This window comes from Ambystoma mexicanum, chromosome 4p (assembly GCF_040938575.1).
Source record: "Ambystoma mexicanum isolate Mex_15411 chromosome 4p, UKY_AmexF1_1, whole genome shotgun sequence".
Lineage (NCBI taxonomy): Eukaryota > Metazoa > Chordata > Amphibia > Caudata > Ambystomatidae > Ambystoma > Ambystoma mexicanum.
In genome coordinates, this window is record NC_090927.1 from 1,104,148,083 (window position 1) to 1,104,172,711 (window position 24,629).

The window sequence follows — 24,629 nt, forward strand, 5'->3', positions numbered from 1 at the left end:
TTCTAGTAGGTAAACTAAGTTACTCAACTTGCAGGTCTAGCAGTATTTTAAAGAATTTTGCATGGCCTGACTCCTCTCACTAATGTTTTGCGTCAGTGGTACACAAAACTGCTGTATTATTTCTCAATTTATGTCTTGGGGACAAATACATTCTGGTGAAATTAAAAATATTGGTACAACATTGCTAATCAAATAAATTTGTTTGCTGATGAAGACAATTTTAGCAAACTTTGCTAATCTATTTTTGAAACTAGTTTATGCCTTGATTTTCTAGGGTCCTGAGTGACCAATGTTTTTTAAAAATTATTATTACAGACCTGCAAATGTCTCCAAATCTTGCTCAGGGGCAACCAGATTGTCTTCTTTTCAAGTAGCCAATTTAAGTGGTTTGGGGCACAGAAACATTTTCCGAATGGCCGCCATTATTGTTATCAGACTTTTTGCTTGTGTCCTACAGACATTTGGCTGTAAAGTGATTTTAACAATGGGCCTATTGCAGGCCCCCGAGAGGTCACGTGGATCTAGGGAAGATCAGGTGAGCATAGAGGGGTGCAAGTGGCAAACCTTGATGTTTTCTAAAGGTCTCACGGGCAATGGGTTTGTGGCCTAATAGTAGCCCACCGAAACATACGGGGCAGTGGACAGCCTGTCCACGAAGCATGGTTGCAGGCCACGTCCGATGGCACTTCAGGTGGGCGACCGGATCCAGGGGGGCTAGTATCAGACTGCAGACCTACAATGCCCCCGGCAATTAGCCACTAGCTATGGTCACAGGCCCACAGAGCCACAGGGGTGGCTAGGTGGGGCTCAGGGAATGGTCAGTGAGGACAGACCTGGAAAGAAGCAAAGTGGTGTGAGAAAGTGCTATGCCTTAGGTGGTGACTCGTGGTGTCATTCTAGGTCCAGGGGCAGCGTGAGAAGGATCCTGTGCCAATCCCACCACTCTGCAGTGGTGGACAGAAGCTTGTCATACAAGTACCAACATTGGTCCTGACCCTTTCAAGGACATGAATGATGGACAGAAGTTCCCAGGTCTTACAACCTGGTTTGAATATAATGTATCCCTAAGACATTAAATGTCTTTTTGTGCTGAGGCCCTATTTCTATTTGCACAGGTGCTGGCATGCCTGGGGAAGGTCTGCAGGAAACAGAAGTAGAGAGCTGGTCATTCACCTCACTTGAAGTAAGGCATGGGGATTACAAAAAGATGAAAACACGCAAAGACGAAGTCAGACCTGACTATGCAAGTCACCACACGCAGAGAAAATCCTCTTAACCTCAACACTTTCAGTCACAGCGCACAGACCTGCAAAGAGTGGAGGCAGGGTCCATAGTGCAGTGGAAAAGCCACAATGAAGAGAAATGTAACCAATCTGATTCATGCGCACAAGGTTTAAAGCACTTGAGAATCATTAGGAGAATCATTAGGAGAGGGACATGTTCGGGGGAGGGACAAGGGCCCTATTTAAACACAAGGTGTTTCAAAAGAGGGTAGGAGTCTGAAAAAGGAGCCGGAGCCGAGAAGTGAGAGGTAGGCGGAGTGGAGAACATGCTGAGAGAAAGGTTGCAGGTTGGAGAGACAGAAGGAGTGAGGTGGCAGGCGAGGGAAGTAGAAAAGTGGTTGGAGGCAAGACAGGGATGGCTGGAGTTGAGATTGAAGGAAGAGAGACAGAGAGGTGGCTTGAAGCATTATTCTAGAAGGCGAGACAAAGAGGTGGCCGGAGGTGATATTGATGGACAGAGAGGTGATGAGATGCCTAGGAAGAAATGTGTGTTCAAACTGTGAAGTGGTCATCTGTGGGGCTGAGATGACGGGGTTTTAGAGATTCTACCCCACATTTAATATCACCCTGGATCAAAGATGTAAAGGCATATCTGGGCCAGGGACCAAGAAGGATGACTGCAACAACCAAAAAAAAGTAACAGTTAAGACCAAGAAAGAAAACAGTTCAAGAAATAAGTGCAGCCCTCTTAATTGCCGCCAACTGTGAGTGACTGAGAATATACCTGGATTGGGGATTGCAATCCTCAAACTTTTTTTTTTACCTCAGACATAGTAGTTGCACCTTGAGGCTTTTGATAAACTCAGAGAATTATTTTAACACAGACAGTTAGGCTGGAATTCAAGGGGAAAATACTTCATTTTTGAGTTACAGTTGGATACATTTGGCCTGTTTGAAAAGTTTATTTGGACAAAACAATGTCTATTAAACACATATCAAGAAAATATCACAATGAAGACATGACAAGTACATTAATCACTAAAGTAAAACATTGGTCCATAAAATGAAACAATCCACAGAATAATTCATAAGCACCAATCAAATAACACACCAAGGAAGTTCATCAGTCATCTAAAATACAAAGAAGTTAAAACGAAACAAAGCCACACATTACAGAATAATTTAAGATGCCAGAACACGTCTTCTTAAGGCGCCCTTTCTCAGAGACATTGCGACCATCAAATATGAAAGCAGGACCCAAGCAGTACATTTTGTTTCTGCCTTTAAAAGCAGAATCAGCGCGGGCCGATATGATCGCAAGTCAGTACATCTCAGTACTTGCAAAATGGTTCGCTCTCTAATAATTGAGTAGCCAGGACAAAAACAAAATAAAGTGGCCCAAATCTTCAGAGGGGGCAGCACAGACAGGACAGCTTTAGTCGTCCGGGTAGCCTGTCCACTTTGCCATGTTCCCCCTCAAACGCAGGCAGTCAAAACGGGCCCTAGTAATGAGCCAGCTGTGATGACCCACCCTTGCCCAAATGAGGTATGTCTGAATAGCGGACGAGCCACTGATTAACAGATGATGCACATCAGCTTGTGAGGGCCGCACTACACTAGTACGACTAGCCGTTTGTTCCCTAATGACCACCTTTTTAAAGGAGTTTCCTTCTTTAGTTTGAAGCAAGCTAGTTACAGGTGCCATAACTGCCAAATTTGCCCTGGACATGTGCTTATATAAAAATTTGAGCCAGGGTATCTTCTGCCACCAATCCATGTACTAGAATTATGATAGTGTGTGTACATATAGATCATTAAAAACTTTACAATTTGATGAAAAAACATTGGTTAAGGAGCGCTAGGATTAAGCTTATCTTGCCCCTAAATAAATATTGAAATGTGGTTAACGAACGTTAAAAGGGGTGTGTTATTGTTAAGTTTATCTTAAATGAAGTTTCAGTGGGAAAAAAACGTGTTAAAGTGACGTTATGGTTGCAGCACAAATAAAATTAAAAACAATACATTCATCAGCTATGCTTCGTAAAGCTACCATAAATTTGCCACTGCTGTCCTAACAGAACTATACCTGCTCAATGACATGCATTGCTCATGGCCCACATATGCCAATACAAATTACATCCATGTACCCACGGTTTTTACATGGCATGAAAACAAAACCTGGTAGGATGAACAGTAGCCCACACTGCTTAGGTCCACTTTTAAATTAATTTCAGGACCAACACACAATAACGCCCAAATAGTGCCTAAAGATTATTTTAAAATACCTGATTTAAAAGCCTTATAAGTTAGAGACCCCTCTCTTGTTAATTCGTCATCAATGAGTCACCTTTGTAATGGTATAGTACCCAGTAAACTGGGCCTTCGAGGAAAGCTAAATTGTATTCCCTTTACTTCCTGGAACATATTTTTCTTTCTTTCAATGTCTTTCACCTGCTTCACGATTGAACATTGTGCTTGTTGCACTGTGTGCAGTTCTAATTGTAGAGAAAGCAAAAACCTGCAGAGAAACCACCACCATTGGGGCTCATCACGCGTATAGCAGTGCGGGAAACAATTGGCGGTAACAGAATTACCACCGCTTTTCCCGCTCCACCATACTACGAGTATGGGCCTGGAGTGGGGGATTTACCTCCAGCATTATGCTGAATGTAAACCCTCGCACTTTCTGCAGAATTGCCGAGGCAGTAATTCCGCTGCCGGTAATTCTGCCAAAAATGCCCCATGGAGTCCAATAGACTCTCAAAAAATGGAGATTAACTCTGCCACCACCACTTGTAATCTAGTGGTAATTCCACCAGACCAAGTGGCAGTAACGGTAATTCTGCTGGGCAGTAGTCTGCCGGATTTACTACTGGAATACCGCCCAACTTGTAATGAGCCCCATGACTAACCAGCCTGTCATCTGAACTTCCTGGTTTTTGCTTATCTACCCCCACTCTCCACTATGTTAAACCTTCTGAAATCCTGATCTGCAAGTATGTTCCCATTCCTTTCCTCTGCATATGCCAAATTACCTACAATGTTCAGACATTTTTCTATTGTTCCTGGCTCATGGGCATTGCCTTTTTGTTCTGCATTTTGCAGGCACTTCCTGCTTGGCTTGTAAGCCAGTTGGTCTCGTTTCCACCCTTGTGTCTAGACCACCCAAAGGACATCCAATGGGGAAACCACAAACATATGAGACCTGTGAGGAAATCCACAGAAATCTGGACTGAAGCACTTAAGGATTGTACCCAACTATCTGCTTTTATGCGTTTTCCTTTTCTGACCAAAAACCATCCCCAATAAACTTGCTTGGACATGGAGTCCTGACTGTAAATACTGGGATGCGTTTTATGAAGTTGGTCCAACAGCCTCAACATCTTTGCGTGTGACTCAATTTTCCACTTGAAGGCATCAGTTGACGAATGCAGTACAAATGTTAAAACCAATTCTGTTGCAGCATCTTACCGATTGACAGGCGGACGGGAAGACAAAGCCCAGGAGATGCAGTATGCTAAATGCTGCCAAAGGTTTGCTAGTTTCTACCCCAAATCACATTGCCCCTACTGCAAGATTAGAAAACTGAAGCAGGATGGAGGCACTGGCTCATTTCAAACATGGGAGTCATGAAGTCATTAGACAGTAGAGAATGGGAGTCATTAGACAGACAGAAGAGCAGAGCGTTTGTATGGCGGCAATGACAAGAAAATGGGCCTGGCACATGGCGTGAGAACAGCCAGTATTTTAACAGCAAAAGGCAGTGTACATAAATTCAACACTCAGTCAAAGGGCCTTACCTTTTGGGGCTTTTTCAGGTTGCTTAACGATGGTTGGGGGCTCAATTTGTACCTCCACTGGTGGAATTTCTGCAACCTTTGGCTCAGTCTGAGAAGGGCTGAGTTCTGGACTTTCATCGTCAGGTAGTTTATACTCAGGCAATATTTCGTTCAAAAGGTCCCAAATCTTGTCATAATATCCACCTCTATAGCAAACACCAAAAGAAAAGCATAAGCCGTCAGTTTCAATGAATTAAGTACTTGCTAAAACGGGTTTACACAAATTAGCAAAACAAACACTGGAACCCAAAACCGAAAAAAGTATTAATTCTTTTTACTATGGGTTCTGTGTATATTCAGACTTACATTTTCACCGTAGGCAATCAGCATTAATTAATCAACACTTACAGAATCAGTATAGTTTTTCATCCACTTTTTGTAGCCTTCTCACTAGGGCGGTAGTCTCCAAACCTTTTATGTGGAGCTCCATTGAGCGAAAAAGGGTTTGGCCCCCACCTATTCCTCCCAAAAGATGGAATGTGCTCACATTTTTCCTCATAATCACTATTTAAAATCTAAAATAATATCTGTACCTATGATATCATACGCCGATCTAGCACTCTCTCTCTGTTTCTCGCTTCATGTCTCCTATCTCTTTCTATATGGGAAAGAGTCTCATTGTGAGGTGTGCATTGGCTAGATGTACCCCAGCCATTGCAGACAGCTGCTTGATCTAACTCAGCCTGGGGTGGGAGGCCTACCAGGGCCCAGATTACAGAAACTTTGCAACGGTGCAAGTGCAAACTTGCACTACATTAGCACTATGGCAAAGTTTGCCCTATTTCTAAAAACACTTGGACATATTAGAAAACCATTGCACCATGTCAAGTGCAGTTTGGCATGTTGCAAGCACCAGGGCAAAAATTGTCCCAGTGCAGAAACGATACATTTTCAAAAAATCCAGGTCAACATTTGCCCTAGTGCTAATACCATTCTATATGAGCACTTGGCCAAAGTTTGCCCTGGTGCAAAAATGCTTTGAAAATGAATTTTTGTATTGTGTGCTCCCACATATTCCTCATCTTATGATATTTCTATATCCAGCTTCAGCTGCTTCGGAATTTATTTTCCAGCAGTGGGCGCTGTGCGTCGATGTTGGTCGACTCGATGTACCTCGGAGGCCTCCGTCTCGATGTCGATGTCATCAATGATATAAAGCGTGTGCAGCAACCGTTGGCTTCAGTTCTGTTTTTTTGCAAAGGTTATAATTTTGGATACAGTAAGTTTCGGTTCACTATCGAGAATCTTCAAGTATATTTCATGAAAATGGCATCATCATCAGCGAATCCGAGATCGGGGGTTAAGAAGTGCCAAGATTGTGGGGCAAAGATGTCCCTTACGGACCCTCCATCGGGTGTGTCTGTGGTGCCTCGGTTCCTCTCACGCTACCTTCAACTGTAAGGCCTGCCTAATGATGACGGCGAAAGGCCTAAAAGAGCGAAGAGGAAAATTAGCAGCAGGTAGGTCAAAATCCCATTCGATGACCCTGGCGAAAAGAGGGGTCTTCGACTCAGAGGAGTCGGCAAATATTTCTCCTCATCGTAAAAAGACAAAGAGATCGAGATCATGCAGTGGTTCCCACCACTCGTCATCTTCACGACATTCGAAGAAAAGGCACCATAGGTCGCCATCTCCGTCATAGAGTTCCTACCCAGAACGGGTTAAATGCCCAACGAAATCAGCCTCTCCAGCTGAGTGGGAGAAGTTCAGAATACAAATGATGCAGGTTTTCGAGAATGCAGCCTTGACCCCCTCAAAAACTTATGAAAGACATGCCCAGGTTGAAAAACTGGACAAGAAAAAGGATAAGGGCAAAACCTGTGCGCCCTCGGGTCCGGAAGGTAAAGAAAAATCTCCACGAGTGCGGTCGAAGGATCCCTCGAGTCGAGACAAATCTTCCTCGAGGAAGAAGTCAGATACCATCGGCGCCGAAAGATTCCTCATCGGACCATGACATGTCCTCAACGCCGAAAGCGTCAGACAAATCCTCGCTGTCAAAGATTTCAGTGCCACCATCAACGCCATTGAGGATCATAGAGAAGGTGTATACACCATTACCAAGAAAGGACTTCTTTGAGTCACTTTTTTAGATTTATGAGGAAGCAGAACATTCTTCGGATGATTCACAACCTTTTGGACTTCAGTAAGGAACACCTGTGGTCACCAAACCTTTGATTTCAGAGGAATCAAGGATAAGAAACGTACAAAATCCAAGTGAACTAGATACGTCCCCAGAATTAGAGTTTGGGGGGCCGGACCCTACTGACCATGCTGAAGGGTTTTACAGACATTTAATGTCCAGGGTGGTAAAATAAATAGGGTGGAAAAGACCAACACCAATATACGAACAGGATGATCTGACTGACATCCTAGATAAAGGACCCCAGGAGGATCCTATTCTTCCTTTTCTGTGACATTGCAAAGGAGAGCAAGTACAAATTGGGAGACGCCAGAAGTGATTCTGGCATCAAATAAAAAATTAACATACACATACAGGGTGTCCATTAGTAACCCCAGTTACTTGACAAACCATCCCACTCCTGAAAGTTTAGTGTTACAAGCTGCCACATCAACCTCTAATCAGAATGCATACCCGACTATTCCCCCAGACAGAGATGACAAGCGTTACGATGCTTGGGCCAAGAAAGTTTTCTCTGTGGGAAGTATGGCCCTAAAGTTAGCAAATGCTGCGTGCACGTTGGCCAGATTCACTCACACTATTTGGGAATGTGCAACAATGTGTCACGACCACTGGCGCTTGGAGGGTTTGGCGAAGGTGGAAGTTCCGTCGCCATTAGACTGTTCCGCCACGTTTTTTGTTCCAACGTACGGCGCAGTCTAGTGTTTCTCCAATATGGGCGCCCGCCGAGTATTTCACCATTCGAATCTCGGCGGGTCGGCGCGTTGCAACTTGCATTCCCGTTTGTTGCGTGCGCTCAGTAGCGTTATTCTTCACTACGACTTCCCACTCCCGTACCTTCCAGCGCGCTCTCTCTCTCTCTGCCTTCTCCCCCTATCCTCGCTTCCTGCTTCCATTGTGGATTCACCCCCGCTGGCCGCTTCTCCTGTCAGTTTTCCTTGTGTGTTTCCTCCTCCGCAGCGTCCACTTACGCTGCTTCTGTTTCTTCCTGAGACCTTTATCGCGTCATCTTAGAGTTGCCTTCCTGGATCCTGCTTTAATATTTCCACACTTCTACGGACCTGCTTCAGGAGTCATCCTTCATATTGTGGGGTTTTTTGTGCCTCGGAGGCTTTTTCCCCTATTAACAACCGGCTGTCGCGGGAGGGGGTCATTGTGAGTTTTCTCTATAGAGATTCACGGTGGCTTCTTTTCGAGGCAGTCTCAAGGGCTAAAACTGCGGCGAAGGAGAACCCACTACTCTTCTACATCAGGTGAGGAGGAGGAAGGCACTTTGGGGGAACCCTTCATATCAAGTGAGGAGGGGGACATTGCAGACTCTGTGGTTAATAATGTAGGGCAGTCAGTAATCCTTGAAAGCTTGCAACGCCCAAAAGAAGAAGACATGGCCACGCCACAGCAGTTACAGGAGCTGGTGGCAGCAGTCCAGAACCTTAATGCTGAGGTACAAACACTCAAGACCGACAACGCAGCACTCCAACAGAGAGTAGCCGCTAGAGAACAACAGGCTACTGATCTCCCCCCTTTACCTTTAGTGTCAGGGAAGTTTGATGGCACTGAGAGAAAGGTGAGAAAGGTGAAGGAATTCCTTGAAGCCTGCAATATTCATTTCACCTTTAGACCCTATGCATTTTCAACGGATCATGCTAAAGTGGGTTTCATGATCATACACTTAACAGGGAACGCTTTAGCATGGGCAACCCCATTGGTGTCCCAGTCCGATCCTGTGTTACAGGATTATGCTGCCTTTAAGGATCTCCTTAAACAGACCTTTTTACGGACAGAATGTGCCCACATTGCCAGTGAGGACTTACTGGATGTGCGGCAAGGAAACTCCGACCTATTGTCCTATATTTCTACATTCAAAAAATTGGCTATGGAAGCTGGGTGGCACGAACAGGCTCAGTATACGATCTTCCGCAGAGGTTTACGGGAAGAATTAAAGGACGAACTCGCCAGGATTCCTCGTCCTGACTCCTTCTCGGATCTACTAGCGGCCGTACTAAGAATTGATTTCCGCTTAACCGAACGGAAGAATGAAAGAAATAAGAGCCGTAGTTCAAACCCGTTCTCGGACACTCACACCCCAGCCTCCTCACCTGCAACTCGAAATGTCCGAGACGAACCCATGCAAGTCGGGACCACTAGGCCTCCCTTGACCGCCGAAGAAAAGAAGAAGAGACGTGATGAGAATCTTTGTCTGTATTGCGGTTCAGCTGCCCATCTGTTGGGGGATTGCCCTGATGTGCCCCCCCGAAGGTCGGGAAACGAGCGCCCTCGGTAGTTGGTAGGACGGACTACCGAGGGGCGCTTCCCTGTTCTTACACCACACTTTCCGTTACCTCTGCCAGAACGCCTGAAGACCTCCGCCTGATGGTGATAGGCATCAAGCTCCGCTTCAGAGACAAGGAAATAGACACGCAAGCGTTGTTGGATTGCAGAGCCGCAGGAATCTTTTTGGACACCTTGTGGGCAGATAAGGTGGGTCTACTCAGAATTGCCAAGAAAGAGGACCAAAAGGTGGAAGGAGTGGACGGAACACCCCTATGTTCCGGACTCATAACTCATACCACTGAAGCAGTACAAGTATCTATACAGCAACACAAGGAGCAGATATTGTTTGACATAATCCGAGCTGCTCACTTCCCTGTCATCCTGGGTATCGGTTGGCTCCGGAAGCACAACCCAACGGTGGATTGGACAAACAACCTGCTGAGCTTTCATTCCAAGTATTGTCAGAAGGAGTGTTTACCGGATCCCCAACATGAAATGGTAAAGACGGTATGTGCTATGGAACAGAATACCATTCATTGTATACCCAGTTGTTTTTCCAAATTTACAGAAGTGTTCCAAGAGCAGGTACCCATTGAACTTCCACCGCATAGACCCGAAGACTATGGTATTGATCTGGTCCCTCAGGCGTTGGTTCCTTTCGGTAGGATGTATCCCCGCTCACTGTCAGAAAAGGCAGTCCACAGGCGCTACCTTGACGACAATCTCGCCAACGGACTGATTCGCTCTTCCAAATCACCAGCAAGCGCCTCTTTGTTTTTCATTTCTTAGCGCGAAAGCAAGGAGTTGAGGCCGTGTATAGACTACAGGGGTCTCAATAAAGTGACCGTCAAAGATCGTTACCCGATGCCCATCATCTCCGAGATTCTGGAAGAAGTTCAGGGCTCTGTAGTATTCACCAAGCTCGATCTACGAAACGCCTACCATCTGCTTCGGATTAGAGCAGGTGATGAATGGAAAACGGCTTTCCGCACTCCCTACGGCCTTTACGAATATCAAGTGATGCCGTTTGGCCTAGTGAATGCACCCTCCATATTTCAGAGGTTCATGGACCGTTTATTTTCAGATCTGTTGGGCCAGAATACCGTAGTCTACTTGGATGACATCCTGGTGTACTCCCGCAATCAAAAAGACCACATTCTCAAGTTGAAGAGGTCCTACGTAGACTGCAACAACACCACCTTCTAGTAAAGCCGGAGAAATGTACCTTTGCCCAGTCTTCCTTATCCTATCTGGGATTCATATTATCCGAGCAAGGGATTACTATGGACCCCAAAAAGGTTGAAGCCATTCTTGGTTGGCCGTCACCCACCTCCGTCAAAGAGATACAACGGTTTTTGGGACTGGCAAACTTTTACAGAAAGTTTATACCCAACTTCTCACAGATCACTCTACCCATAACTTCGCTGTTAAAGAAGTCTTCTGAACCCTTTGTCTGGTCAACAGCCGCTGAGGATAGTTTTCTCCGCCTGAAACGAAGTTTCTGTTCAGCACCAATACTTAGGCAGCTCGATCAGCTAAGCCTCTTTATTCTGGAGACCGACGCTTCAGCGGCAGCCGTAGGAGCTGTTCTTCTGCAATCAGACCAAGGCCAGGAACACCCTGTGGCTTACTTCTCAAAGACACTAACCACAAGCCAACGGAACTATTCAGTCATCGAGCGAGAGCTTTTGGCCATGAAGCTGGCTTGCCTTGAGTGGAGACATCTACTCCAAGGAAGCTTTCATCCTTTCCAAATACGCACCAACCATAAGAACTTACAGGTCTTCAGACAACAAGAATGTTACAACACCAGACAAGCCAGGTGGGCTCATTTCTTTGCTCAATTTCATTTTTCCATTTCCTACATCCTGGGTATTCAAAATCAGATTGCTGATGCCTTGTCCCGCAGAGACGACTTGAACCTCACCTACAGAAACGAGTTAATGTTCCCACATACCCAAATTATCTTAACGGTGTCCTCTTTTATGCAGGAGGTAAGAGAAGCCTCTTCGGATGTTCCTGCTCTAGACGTCAGTAAACTGCCAGTCAGTATGAAGGATGGTCTGTACTTCGTCCAGGGAAAACTGTTCTTGCCCGCGCATAAACATCGCCAACAGGTTCTTCGGTGGTGTCACGACTCCAAGACCGCCGGACATCGAGGAATTAAAGGAACATTGGAACTGTTAAAACGTTCATTCCATTGGCCTAACATGAAGACAGATACGAAGACCTATGTACAGTTTTGTTTAGTGTGTCAGCAGAACAAGTATTCTACCCAAAAACCGCTGGGATTGTTACAACAAGACTCTGTTCCTTCGGGTCCTTGGAAGTCCATCTCTACCGACTTCATCGTTGAACTACCTAGTTCCCAGGGTTGTACTTGCATTATGGTTACTGTAGAGTCCTACTCCAAACTTGCTCATTTCTCTCCCCTGTCCAAGCTGCCTGCAGCCTCCATCATGGCAGAAGTATTCCTTAAAGATATCTTTAGGTTACACGGCTTACCCCAGAAGATCGTATCAGATCGTGGTACCCAATACACCTCCAAATTCTGGACGGCCTTGTGTAATCTCTTGGGCATGGAGAGGGCTCTCTCTTCTGGTTATCACCCTCAAACAAATGGCCAGACCGAAAGACTCAATGGTACGCTGGAACAGTATCTAAGATGTTTCACGAATCAACAACAAGACAACTGGGTAACCCTGCTTCCCACAGCAGAGTTCGCGTACAATAATGCGGTGCATTCCGCTATGGGCATCGGCCCTTTTTTTTGTACTTATGGGTTCCATCCTCAATCCATCATACCAACAGTCTGGAATGAGACCAACATCCCGTCTTTGGAGACCACTCTCAATCGACTGAAAGAAGCTCATGACACAGCGAAACAAAGTTTAAGTGAGACCAGCTGACGGTATAAGGAACTGTCCGATAAACACCGAAGACAAGTGCCTACTTGGGACAAGGGTACAGAGGTTATGTTGTGCAGCAAGTTCTTACCCCGTTGGGTCCACCCTTCTAAGTTATCCCCTCGTTTCATTGGGCCTTTCAAGATAGAGTCAATGATCAATCCTGTTGCCTACCATTTAAAATTGCCAAAGACTCTCCGACGGATTCATCCGGTGTTCCATTCCTCCCTCCTTCGACCTTTTGTATCTGATGCCAGGAAACAAGCTGCTCCCAAGTTAGTGTTCCAACCTACTTCTACATCGGAGGAGTACGAAGTCTCCCGAATCCGAGACTCTCGGTACCATCGAGGACGCCTTGAGTACCTCATACATTGGAAAGGCTACCCCTCTTCCGAGGATACTTGGGAACCGGCTACACAGGTTTTAGCCCCCCGGTTACTTCTACTATTCCACAGTCTTCACCCGGGCAAGCCTGGAGGAAGGGGTCTTCGAAGGGGGCATACTGTCACGACCACTGGCGCTTGGAGGGTTTGGCAAAGGTGGAAGTTCCGTCGCCATTAGACTGTTCCGCCACGTTTTTTGTTCCAACGTACGGCACAGTCTAGTGTTTCTCCAATATGGCCGCCAGGCCGAGTATTTCACCATTCGAATCTCGGCGGGTCGGCGCGTTGCAACTTGCATTCCCGTTTGTTGCGTGCGCTCAGTAGCGTTATTCTTCACTACGACTTCCCACTCCCGTGTACCTTCCAGCGCTCTCTCTGTCTGCCTTCTCCCCCTATCCTCGCTTCCTGCTTCCATTGTGGATTCACCCCCGCTGGCCGCTTCTCCTGTCAGTTTTACTCGTGTGTTTCCTCCTCCGCAGCGTCCACTTACGCTGCTTCTGTTTCTTCCTGAGACCTTTATCGCGTCATCTTAGAGTTGCCTTCCTGGATCCTGCTTTAATATTTCCACACTTCTACGGACCTGCTTCAGGAGTCATCCTTCATATTGTGGGTTTTTTTGTGCCTCTGAGGCTTTTTCCCCTTTTAACAACTGTTACTCACCAACCAGGATGAGGATAAGGAGGTGACCAGGACCGGTATTCGCAGGGTTTGATTGAAGAGCTTGGATGGGGCCTCCAACCGAGCCTCCTCTCTGTGAGGGAATAGATCTTTAAAATGATATGACCCCCTACTGATTAAAACAGTACAAGAGCCCGATCACCCAAAAGAGCGGGGAGAACACACCGCCACGGTTTACCAGCTGTAAAAATAAAGAAGAAGAGATGAGTTCTATAATTGCAGACCGGGGATGGATTATTTCTACCTCAAGACAATATCCCTGTCAAGACTATTCAAGGAACTATGACAATAGGTTGGAATAGGAAAGAAACACTCCTTACCACTAGTAGTGTTGGGATCAATCCAAGGTGAAACAAACGGCAGTATAAAATAATAAATGGGAATGTTAGTGAGGGTTCTAACCCGAACGGCACGAGGAGCGCACTAGTTCCGGGTTGGTGCACACTCTGCGCAGCGTCCCCCTGTGCACTTGTTGAAGAAAGGTAAACACAATTCCCAATGTCCAATATCAGACTTGATAGAAATGTCAATGAATCCCAGACGGTAATCTTGTTAGATGTGCTGTTCGGGGCTAGGAGTAAGACTTGAAAGGGTCCTGTTAACGTGCGGGCAGCAGAAGTACAAAATCGATTTGGCAAGGCAGTCCGTGAAAACAAGAAATAGGTCCTGGTACACTAACCTGGCAGTAAAGTACAAAGCAGCAGACAAGACGGTCCGTTAGGCAGGCAAAGGTCAAGAATTCCAGATTTTCAAGAAAGGACGAAGACGAAACTTCAAAGGCGTCAGCAACTTCAATCAGAAGCAGCGAGCTGAATGAAAAGACTGCATTTATCCGAAAGAGAAAGCAAAACGTCAGAGCATGGTGATTGGAGGCGCAGGGCACATGATAGTGCAGTGGAGCATCATGGTACTCGTAGTTTGTTCAATCCCTGCCGCAATCTCCATTGTGAAAGGAATGGGGGAATGAAGCGCCGCATACCATAAGGAAGGAAAACATGTTTGTGCGTACCTTTTAAAGAACAAGCCCGTCTTCTGGAGTGATGTGCACGGCGGGGTGTGAGTGGAAGCGCCCCCAAGTTAGCACGATCCTCCCCGCAATGGGAGACAATAATGGACACTCCCGCAATGGGAATAAGGCCAAGACAGAGTGCGGGTGAGCGTAAGTGGGAGTTTATCAAAAGAATGTGGCATGCAAAGAACTCTGCAACCTCCGAGAGCGCTCTGCCTGACAATCGCAAAGGCAGGCGTATTTCTAATACAAAAAACGTCATCAGAACCTACACACTATAGGGGGCACAAGTTAATTGGGATTGGGTGGCGTCGACTAACTATAGGTGTTGCTGCAGCGTGGTTGGTCCGGGTGGGAGGACGTCACTGGTCAGCCTCGTGGGTTGGGTTGGGCCTGGCAGGCCGGCTTGAGGTCATCCGGGCGGTGTTGGTACGCTGGGGCAGCCTGTGACAAAGATGAATACCTTCCCTGACTTGGGTGCCTTAGATCATGCACATCGCAGTTACTTAAAACCCAATATCTAACTTCTACAGTAAATCTTTCAATCAATGAAATACAACACAGGAGGAATGCACCTTGTGAGGGGTCTGGTGGTCATCTATTAGATTTACCGGTGTTCTGACGTCTGGTATTTTAGGTCGAGGGGCTGGGCTCTGGGGCTTGGGCCGGGTGATACATGTTTTACTACTACGTTAGAAGTTACTATGAAGGGGGCTCTGTGTCTTGTCCCATTGTCGGGGGTAGTCTTTGTGCGGGGTCAGACTTCTTGGGGTGGTCTGGGGGATTGTGGGATTTACGAGAGGGTGCTGGTAGATCAGTGGATTCAAACGTAAGTTTATTACCGTGCTGTAAATAACACAGGTGGCGGCCGATGGCCTTGGATGCTGTGTTGGGGCCTCTGACTCTCTGAAGCGGTTCCAGCTTGGTCGGGGGAGGTGGGGGAGCACGGCACAGGCCTTAGCTTTTTTCTACTTGGCAGGCTTCGTAGGGTGGGAGGGAGAATGGCCTTGCATATATTCGCAAAAGGTATTTTCCTCGTGTGTTGCCTAATTTTGAATACAAAACTTTTATATCATTTGTCTTATTTAAACTACTGTACCATACATATATACTTCGAGTTCATTAAACATTTCGTTAATATATTCAGTCTGAGTACCTTTTCGTTACCTAACATTATATTCGCTACAGTGTTTGATTATTTTATGTACACTAGACGTTACATGAGGTAGTTCTAGGTTATGGCCTACAGAGATTGATACTCGCCGCTGCGGGTGATTAAGAAAACATATACGAGTTCAGGTTTCTACATAAAACTGAAAGAACACTTATACAGATAACGGTTATACGTTTCGTCGACATCTTTCTCTGTGGTTATAGCAGCATTAGTCCAGACATGGGGTGACATCATATAAACGTTACATCTTTATGGTTAATTCACAGTTTACAGAATCTGTTTAAAAAGAGGTAGTTCATTAATACCAATACTTGAATTATTTTGTACTTTCTTCAGATAGTGATGCTACAGTTTCTTCCCCGTCGCCCCGGCCTCGCGGACCAGGTCATGCGGGGTGCAGTATTACATTGTGAACGACGAAATGTTACAGTGTTAGCATCTCGGGTTAGCTCATACCCGGCTTTCTCATGGGAACGCGCTCGCAGCGGATCTACCATGGTGCTACGGCGGCAGGGATGCTTGGAAAGCCCTCCAAGGGTGGGGGCCGCGCTACAGTGCGCTGAACTCACGCCATCTTTGCTGGGCAAGATGGCTTCTAGGCCTGTCTAAACTTTAGTGTGTGTGTGTATGATGGATACGTGGGGGCAATGTCATCGGCGGGCGAGGCCTCCTCCACCTGGGCCCGGGTGGCATGAGGGGACGCTCAGCGAGCCATGGTCCTCACCTGGGGAGAATAATGCAGGAGAGGGGGGCCTTCAAGGCTTGTCCTCCCCTACATTTCCCCCCTTTCGTTACTAAAGTAACGAATTCTTCAGGTCTTCTAACCTTCTGCACTCTTGTTCCTCTATTACCGCGTCATCCCATGCAGGTGTTCCCTTGATGGGCATCCATGCCCTGCACACCCCCCTTAAGCTCTCCCCTCTTCTAGCATATTCGTCTGGTGTGCACGTTAAATATATACAGTCACCACTTTCCTCCAAGTCTACCCAGACCTCTGTATACCATTCTAATTCCACATCTCGGGGTTCCTGGATAGTGGTATGCCATAGTTTGTCTACTATGTACTTGTCACGGTACATAGGCACTAACCGGTACTGGGGGGTGTTGTCTGTTCCTGTCTGCACATGTACTTCTTGTGTTGCCCTAATTGTACCACCAGAGTTGCCCATTGTCACCATCATCATTGCGCCGTTAGGGACCGCATTTGCACAACATCGGAGGCCCACCTGGCACAGGCAGAACGCCACGAGGAGGAACACCACAGCTGGTACCAGAAATTTCATCGTCATTCCAAGCCATGAGGGAACCCAGGAGAAGATATTGTTGAACCACGTGCTGGCTTCTGCTCCACCTTCCATCTTCATCTTCTCTCCCAGATTGTGTACTGCTTCGATCACGTGGGATAGGGAACCATTTTCCGCGTCTTCAGAAGGTACGAAAGTGCAGCAGGCACTTCCTATTTTTCGGCAAACACCTCCGTCCATCGCTGTCAGTAGGTCCAGAACATACCTGTTCTGCATGGTCATCAGGCGTAGAGCTCGCAGTTCTACTTTTATTATGTTGAACCCTTCTTCGGTGTCATTGGCTAACTGAATCAGTTCCCACCGTGTTATCTGGAGCCATTTTGCATTTGCCCTTGCTTGGACACTTGAAATCAGCGAGGCAAAGAATGTTTCTACAGAGCTGAACAGTCGGTACCTGTCTGGGATCTGTGCCAATAAATCGGACGAAGCTTGAGATATGTAATTTGATGCCCGTCTGTTCCGTGATAGCTCTTCTCCCTTCCCTCCGGAGGACAGGACATAGAGGTGTGATTTTGCAGTGGGAGGAACCGCACCCTGGTGTATGTTCCCTGGCGTCCTTTTATTTTCATCAACGTGGCTTTCTGGAATCACCATTAGGGCCGAGTGCAGAGTGGCCATCGAGCAGCTGCCGCTCCATGCCTGGGGAAGGTGCAAGTAGGCCTGGTTCCCACATACCCAGTATGTGTCCATTAATGCGGCTGTTCCTTTTCTCATGTCTGGGATGGTGAGAGTTTTGTTGCAGTTTTTATTCGTCCCTATTGCCACTTTTCCTTCTCCCTTAAAGCATAGTTCGTTCTTGATCTCACTTTGTAGCTTGAAGGGTTTCTCCATTGCTGTTACCCATGTTAGTTTGGAAATGTGCTCCTTCCATACTGGTGTGCACGTTTCTTCTATCCATTGCATTCTGGCTGGTTGGACACCTCTCAATGCTTCCGCTTTGCACAGTACTTCTTCATCTTTCCATTTGTTTTCCGAAAATAGTGTCCCTTGTATTGCAAAAAATGGTTCTTTGAGACATACCACTCCAGCTGCTTTTGGGTAGCACGTTTTTTCAGTCTGTATAATCTTGAAAGTGACGTTGTGTGCCTGGAAGGTGTTTTTTATTCGGCATAGCGTGAGATGAAGGAGACACTGGGCATCTACAATGGGCAATTCTCTGGGCAACAATACTTTAGGTGTGCCTGATGCATGGGGGATGAGCGAGCAGACATAACAGCTCTCATTTGTCGTTTGTTTGGCTGTGGCACTCATATCAGCATACCATTTATTTGCTTGGTGGGGGTGCCGAGGGTCTTCCATTTTGTCTAAGCCTAACCCATAGTACTCATCATACCCCCTCCTGCTTGTCTCTCTTCTCCGCCTACTATCCTTGCTTCTCCTACGTCTGCTGCTTTTGATAGATGAAAAAATGGGCCCCCCTTCCTCCTTCCCACCCCCCTTGTCAAATTTCTGATATGTTTCCTTATGTTCTTTCATAATTATAATATTCCCATCTTCCTCAATAAACAACAAGTCACTTTCTTCTAATGGGGTGGGGAGGGTGTTGGGGCTGCTATATAGTTCAGGTATGGACATTGTGTTGTTTTCCATTTCTGTTTGTATACCTCTTGAATCTGACAGGGCGACAGTGGGTGGTTCAGTGTAGTAACCCCATACAAAGTGTGATCCATCCCATACTAAAAAATCACCTTCTTTAATATTTACACTTGTGGTTGCATTGCTCCCAGGAGCTCGGGTGATGTTACTCCCCCCTCCCCCCTCGGTCATCTCGATAGAGATGAACGCTATAAACCAATATGTCACCAGGCAAAATATTGATAGGAAGAACACAATAACACAAATTGACAATCCGCATATGTAAGTCTATCTATCAATATTTCTTTAATTCTAACAAATCTATTAGTTGCAGGCTGCCCATTAGATGCCATGGTAATTCCTGTTTGAGATACAAAAGTGCATTAAGTACAGGCATGTAAACATTTCCAACGTTATTAACTCTTTTTTTTTTTTTTGTTTTTTGTTCATAAAGCATGGACGTGGGTAGGCGAAGGGTTTGTTTCCACAGACAAGGGTATTTACAATCAATACTTTTAGATCATTGTATAATATATATATAAAAAACTTCTTCAAAAGAAAGAAAAATTTCAAAAAAGAGAGAACAAAAACATTCAATTAAAAAAGCAAAATTTTTTTTTTTTTTTTTTTTCGTACGAATGCCATGTCATCAGTTGCATTCATTGTCAATCGCTGCACATACACAAAATCACCTTCACTCATTCTGCACAACTCCACTGTCCGCTGTTGCCTGTGCCTCGTCCTGCACCTCACCTTCCACGGCGCTATAGGCTCTGCGTACGTCTGTCAAATGCACCCAGTATCTTAGGCCCTTCACCTTTACTGCCGTGGGCGTGCAAAACACTACCTCATAAGGGCCATGGAAACGTGGCGCATTCCACCTTCGCACAAAACTTCTGACATATATAAAGTCACCTGGCATTAGCTGTAATTGTTTGTCAGGCAGTGTTACTGTTTCTGTTGTATTCCCCTCCTCTCTTGTAGAGGGGGGGGCTAGTTGCTTCGCTATTATGCGCGCTGCCCGTGTCAGTTTTTTCAAGTACTCTGTGAACTCCTCTCCCAATACCGCTGCGCTTCGGTGTGCATCAGAACGTTCACGGAGAGGTGAATGTGCTGTGTGCATTCTCCTTCCCGTGACGATCTCATGCGGGGACAAATGGTGGTCTTTACTTGGCTGATTGCGCAATTCGAACAGGGCCAGAGGTAGGCAGTACATCCAGGTCTTTTTAAGGGAAAAACATAATTTTGACAATCTGCTTTTTAACAGGCCGTTCATCTTTTCCACTACGCCATTACTTTGAGGATGATAAATCGAGCATAATTTGTGCTTTATTCCCAATAACGTAGTCACTTGTTTGAATAGTTCATTAACAAAATGTGTACCGTTGTCTGAGCGAATAACTTCGCAAATTCCCCAGCGCGGGAATACTTCCCTTACTAGGAACTTTGCGGCGCTCTTCGCATCAGGGCGCGCACAGGGACCTGCCTCCACCCACCTCGAAAAGGGACATACAACCACAATCATGTAGCGAGCCCCATTGCATCTTTCTCCCATGTCTACATAATCGATGTGGAGCTCTCTGAATGGGCCATTTGGTTTTGGTATCGTACCTCTCAGTGTGCGCAATGTCATACCTGAGTTGTAAATTTGACATGTCGTGCATTCCAATGTCAGCCTTGTGATGTGTTCCTGGAGGCAAGGTGCAAACCAATCTTCTTGTATCTCCGCCATTATGTGTTGTTTTGCATTATGTGCGGGGAAGTGTAGTTGTTGAAATGCTATTTCTAACAATGTAACTGGCATCACGGCTTTTCCTGAACTTTCTTGTCGCCACAATAAATCTGTCGGCGATTTGCTGCATCCCCTCTTAGTCCACAGCAATTTTTCTTCTGCACTAGCTCCCTCTTGCAGCTCTATTATTTCTTGTATAGGCATCATGTTGTATCCTGTGGGGACCTCTTGGCTTGCTGTGTGGTGTAACATGTACTCTCCTACCTCACCTTTCTGAAAATACGAAGCTTCTTTGGCGGCGGCGTCTGCTGCCGCGTTTCCCAAAGATATAAGATCTGTGTTTGTAGTGTGGGCTTGGCATTTTACGATGGCCACTGCCGTGGGGTCTTGCAGGGCCTCAATCAGTTCTTTCAATAATTCTGCATGCTGAACCGGCGTTCCGTCTGTTCGTCGAAACCCTCTCCGCCCCCACCGTGCCAGCCCTCCGTGTACTGTTGTTGTCATGTATGCTGAGTCTGTATATATTGTCACTGCGCACCCCTTAGCTGCATGCAATGCTTCTATTAGCGCTATTAGTTCTGCTGCTTGGGCTGAATAGTGTGATGGGAGGCGGTGTTGCACTAGTGTCTCGTATTCACCTTCCTCTAATCGTACCACTGCCATACCCACATGTTTCTCTCCTGTCTCCATGTCTATTGAGGCTGACCCGTCCACGAAATACACCTCTCCCTCGTTCAGGGCATTCTCAAAAACCACCTGGTCCTGACCTTCGTCACCTGTGTACGTTGCACAGTTGTGGTTCTGCATGTCTTCTATGGTGCACGCCTCTGTGATGAATGTGGCTGGGTTCACTGTTTTACATCTTACTATATGGATGTTTGCACTGGACAATATTATTTCATATGCTGTGGCGCGTTGTGTTGTCAATGTGCTCTTTGTTCGCTCTAATATTGCAAAGAGTGAGTGTTCCACAAACAGTGTCACGGGACAGCCCATTACTATCGTGGCACTTTTTTCAATAGCGAACGCGGCTGCAGCTAATGATTGTTCGCACGCGAAGTGTCCTTGCATTACTGCGTCCAAAGTGCCACTATAGTAAGCCAGTGGCTTGTGCCCTAACAATGTCTTTTGTGTCAGCACTGCTGTCATCAGTGTTCCTTTGCAGTGTGAAAATAAGAAGAATTTGCGCCCATAATCTGGATTTGCCAGTACTGGAGCGCTTGATATCAGCTCTTTCAGTGAGTTAAATGATGTGTTCATTTCTTCTGTCCATTCTATGTGTTTGTTTTCCTGCTGGGCTTCTTTGAGTGCCTGTAATAAGGGCCTTGTGTATGCTGCATAATCTAATATCCATGCTCGGCAGTAGTTGCACATACCCAGGAATTTCTGCATCTCTTTTACTGTTTTGGGCTCCCCAACTGCTCTAATCGCCTGTGCTCTGTCTGGTATGATCCGCTTGCCATCCTTCGATATCAGCTGTCCCAAGTATAGGACCTCTGTCAGAGAGTATTGTAACTTACCCTTGTCCACCTTGTACCCTTTATTGGCCAGTAATGTCAGGAGTGTTATTGAATCCTTTCTACACTCTTCCTCAGTTTGTGCACAAACCAATAAATCGTCAACGTACTGAATCACCGTACTTTCTACAGACAAGTTCCCCAGATCTTCATGTAGTATCCTGTTGAATATGCTTGGGCTCTCGCAATATCCTTGTGGTAATCTGCAATGTTCAAACCTCCTCCCCCCTATTGTAAACGCTGTTAAGTACCGGCTCTCTTCTGCTAAGGGAATTGAGAAAAATGCATTTTTCAAGTCAATAACTGTGAAGTGGGATGCCGTTTTTGGAATGTTGCATAGTATTGTCGCCGGGTTCGGCACTAGAGGGAACTCCTTCTGAATCACATCATTGAGTGGGCGTAAATCTTGTATCATCCTCCAGGAACCTCCCTTCGCCTTTTTAATCGGGTAAATGCATGTGTTACATGGGGAGTTTGAAGGCACTATTATCCCTTGCGCTAGCAGTGCATCTATTGTCTCTCTGATCCCTTCTTCTGCTTCGCGCGACAATGGATATTGTTTTACCCGGGGTAGAATTGCTCCTTGTTTTAGTTTTATTACCACAGGCTGAACCCCATGTAGTAACCCCACATCGTGGGGGCCATTTGTCCATATGTTAGTTGGTACTACCCTCATGTCGTCATCAAAAAATGTATGTGGTGCTCCTACCACTGCCATTAATTCAACTTGAGTTTCTCTGGCTGTAACTACAATGTCGCACGGCATTGCTAGTTCCATCACTATTTCGCCATCTTTCTCAGTGTCGTAAAATAGCTCCTCATCCGATAGCTCCCGCAGTGGGATATTTGCATTTGTACACAGTACTGTCCGCCACTCACATCCTTCCATGTCAATGCCAATCACACATATCCTGTTTGCTGATACGTGTACTGCGTGTAAATCCAACGATAGCACTGACCCGGGAGCTGTGTCGGGGCTCACTATGGGGCGGAAAAGGAATTCGGCTGGGATCCTCCAATCCATCCTTTTTAGTTCTGGTACTATGAGAGCCAATGTTCTCATGCCCTCAATAAACATCTCCTCGTTTCTTGGTAACCCTCTAATCTCTTGCATGATTGTGTGGCTCTGTATTACTGCCATTATGCGGAGGGGACATATGCCAGGTGTTGAACATACTATACCACTTTCTGTGAATGATATTGTCATATTTAGTTTGCTTAAGAGATCCCTCCCCAGCAAATTAATGGGAGAGCGTTCATAGTACAGTAAGGGTGCTTTCACTGTTTTACCCCCCACTGTCACATCCAATGCTTCTGTGTAAGGAACTTCAATTACAGCCCCAGAGAACCCCTGCGTCTCTAACGTTTTATTAGATAACGGGAACCGGCCCTCTTTAATACATGATTTTTCCGCTCCCGAATCCACCATGAATATGAATTGCTTGTCTCCTATCTGCGCTCCTATCAATGGTTCCTCTGATGCATTGTGGGTCGTAGATAGTACTGGACACGCAAGTGTTCTCTGTGGGCTGTCCTATGCGGGGTGTCTCATTGCCCCCCCTTGATCAAAAATGTTCCCCGAAACTACTGACACGCCGCTATAGGGTGCGGGGGCAGGCGCTCCATTAGCTACTGTGGCGAAAGTGTTACCTGGTGTGTATTGTATATTGTCATTATTATGTGGGTGGTTTTGTGTTCTGTACTGATGTCCGTGTAGTTGTGCGTTACTTCTTTGTCCTGCATTTTCTGGTTGTTGGTACTGTCCCATGGGGAGGCCGTATGGGCTTCCTGGGTGGGGGTGACCGTACTGCTCTGTCTCCTGAAACCCGTTGTTTTGTCTGTTTCGGCACTCCCTTGAGTAATGTCCCCATCTCCCACAATTCCAGCAGCTCCCCTGTGGACCTCTGGGACCCTGCCACCCATTTCCTCCCATTCCTCCATACCCTTGTCCACCTCTTCGGCCCCTGTACCCACCTCTTCCCCCTCGTGGGGCCCACTCTTGCCACACTAGACCTCCGTTCTGCTCTTGTTCGTTCCACTGTCGCTGTCCTTGTCCGGCCCAATTAGCTGCTATTCTCCCTTGTATTGCTATCTGCCCCTCCTCCCCTTCGTCTCCCTCCCTCATGAGTGGGAGCCCGGCTACCGCTGCTGCAACCTTCACTAGCTTTGATTGTACCAACTTCGCTTCGTCTGCCAACCTTTTTTGTGCTACTTCCCTCTCTCTTTCTTTTATTCTTTTGCAATGGTGCACTATTATGCTTTGGATCTCTGGCCACCCCTTCGCCTCAACACCTGCTATTTTGTCGAGTGCCTTCTGCACCTCTTTTGGGAGCCCTCTCTTGATGATAAAATAAAACAGTGACGTTGACTGATGCCAGGGCGTGCCCGTTTCCGCTCTCCACATCTCCTGCACCCGGAGAATGTAATCCATAGCATCCTCCCCGTCATTCATTGTACATTGCATTACTGACTGTAAATCTGGGGTATCTGGGAACGTCTCCCGCAGTGCGTCCCACACCCTTGCTCGCACTGTATTAAAGGAAGCCCCATCATGGCGATCACAATCTAACGTCACGCCCGGGAAACCAGCCTTAGCCCATACTCTGTCTGCTTGATCTCCTACTGCTGATACTAGTAGGCTTTTCACATCGCCTACTGCCAATGGTATGCCGGCGGTATGTTTCTCAAATGCATATATCCACTTGCTCGCCCCTCCTGACAACGGGGGCAATAACTTTATTAAATTAGCCTTGTCCATCTGGGCCCAGGGTATATAGTTTGGTCTCCCCCCCCCTCTGTGTATCAACGGAAGTTGTAACTTCCCTTTTGGGGTTGCACCCTCTCCCACTTTAGTCGTGGCTGACTCCAATGACGC

The 24,629-nt window shown here is 46.4% G+C and overlaps 1 protein-coding gene across 2 annotated transcripts in view; it reads right to left on the reverse strand.

The window, feature by feature from the left end:
• The window catches only part of ADGB (androglobin), a 2,161,023-nt gene that overhangs the window by 1,760,366 nt on the left and 376,028 nt on the right, over nucleotides 1-24,629 (reverse strand). For both annotated transcript variants that reach the window (XM_069606692.1, XM_069606693.1), the window contains one exon: nucleotides 5,024-5,208. In XM_069606692.1, coding sequence (XP_069462793.1) covers nucleotides 5,024-5,208 — 185 coding nt within the window. The remainder of the gene's footprint in view (nucleotides 1-5,023; nucleotides 5,209-24,629) is intronic.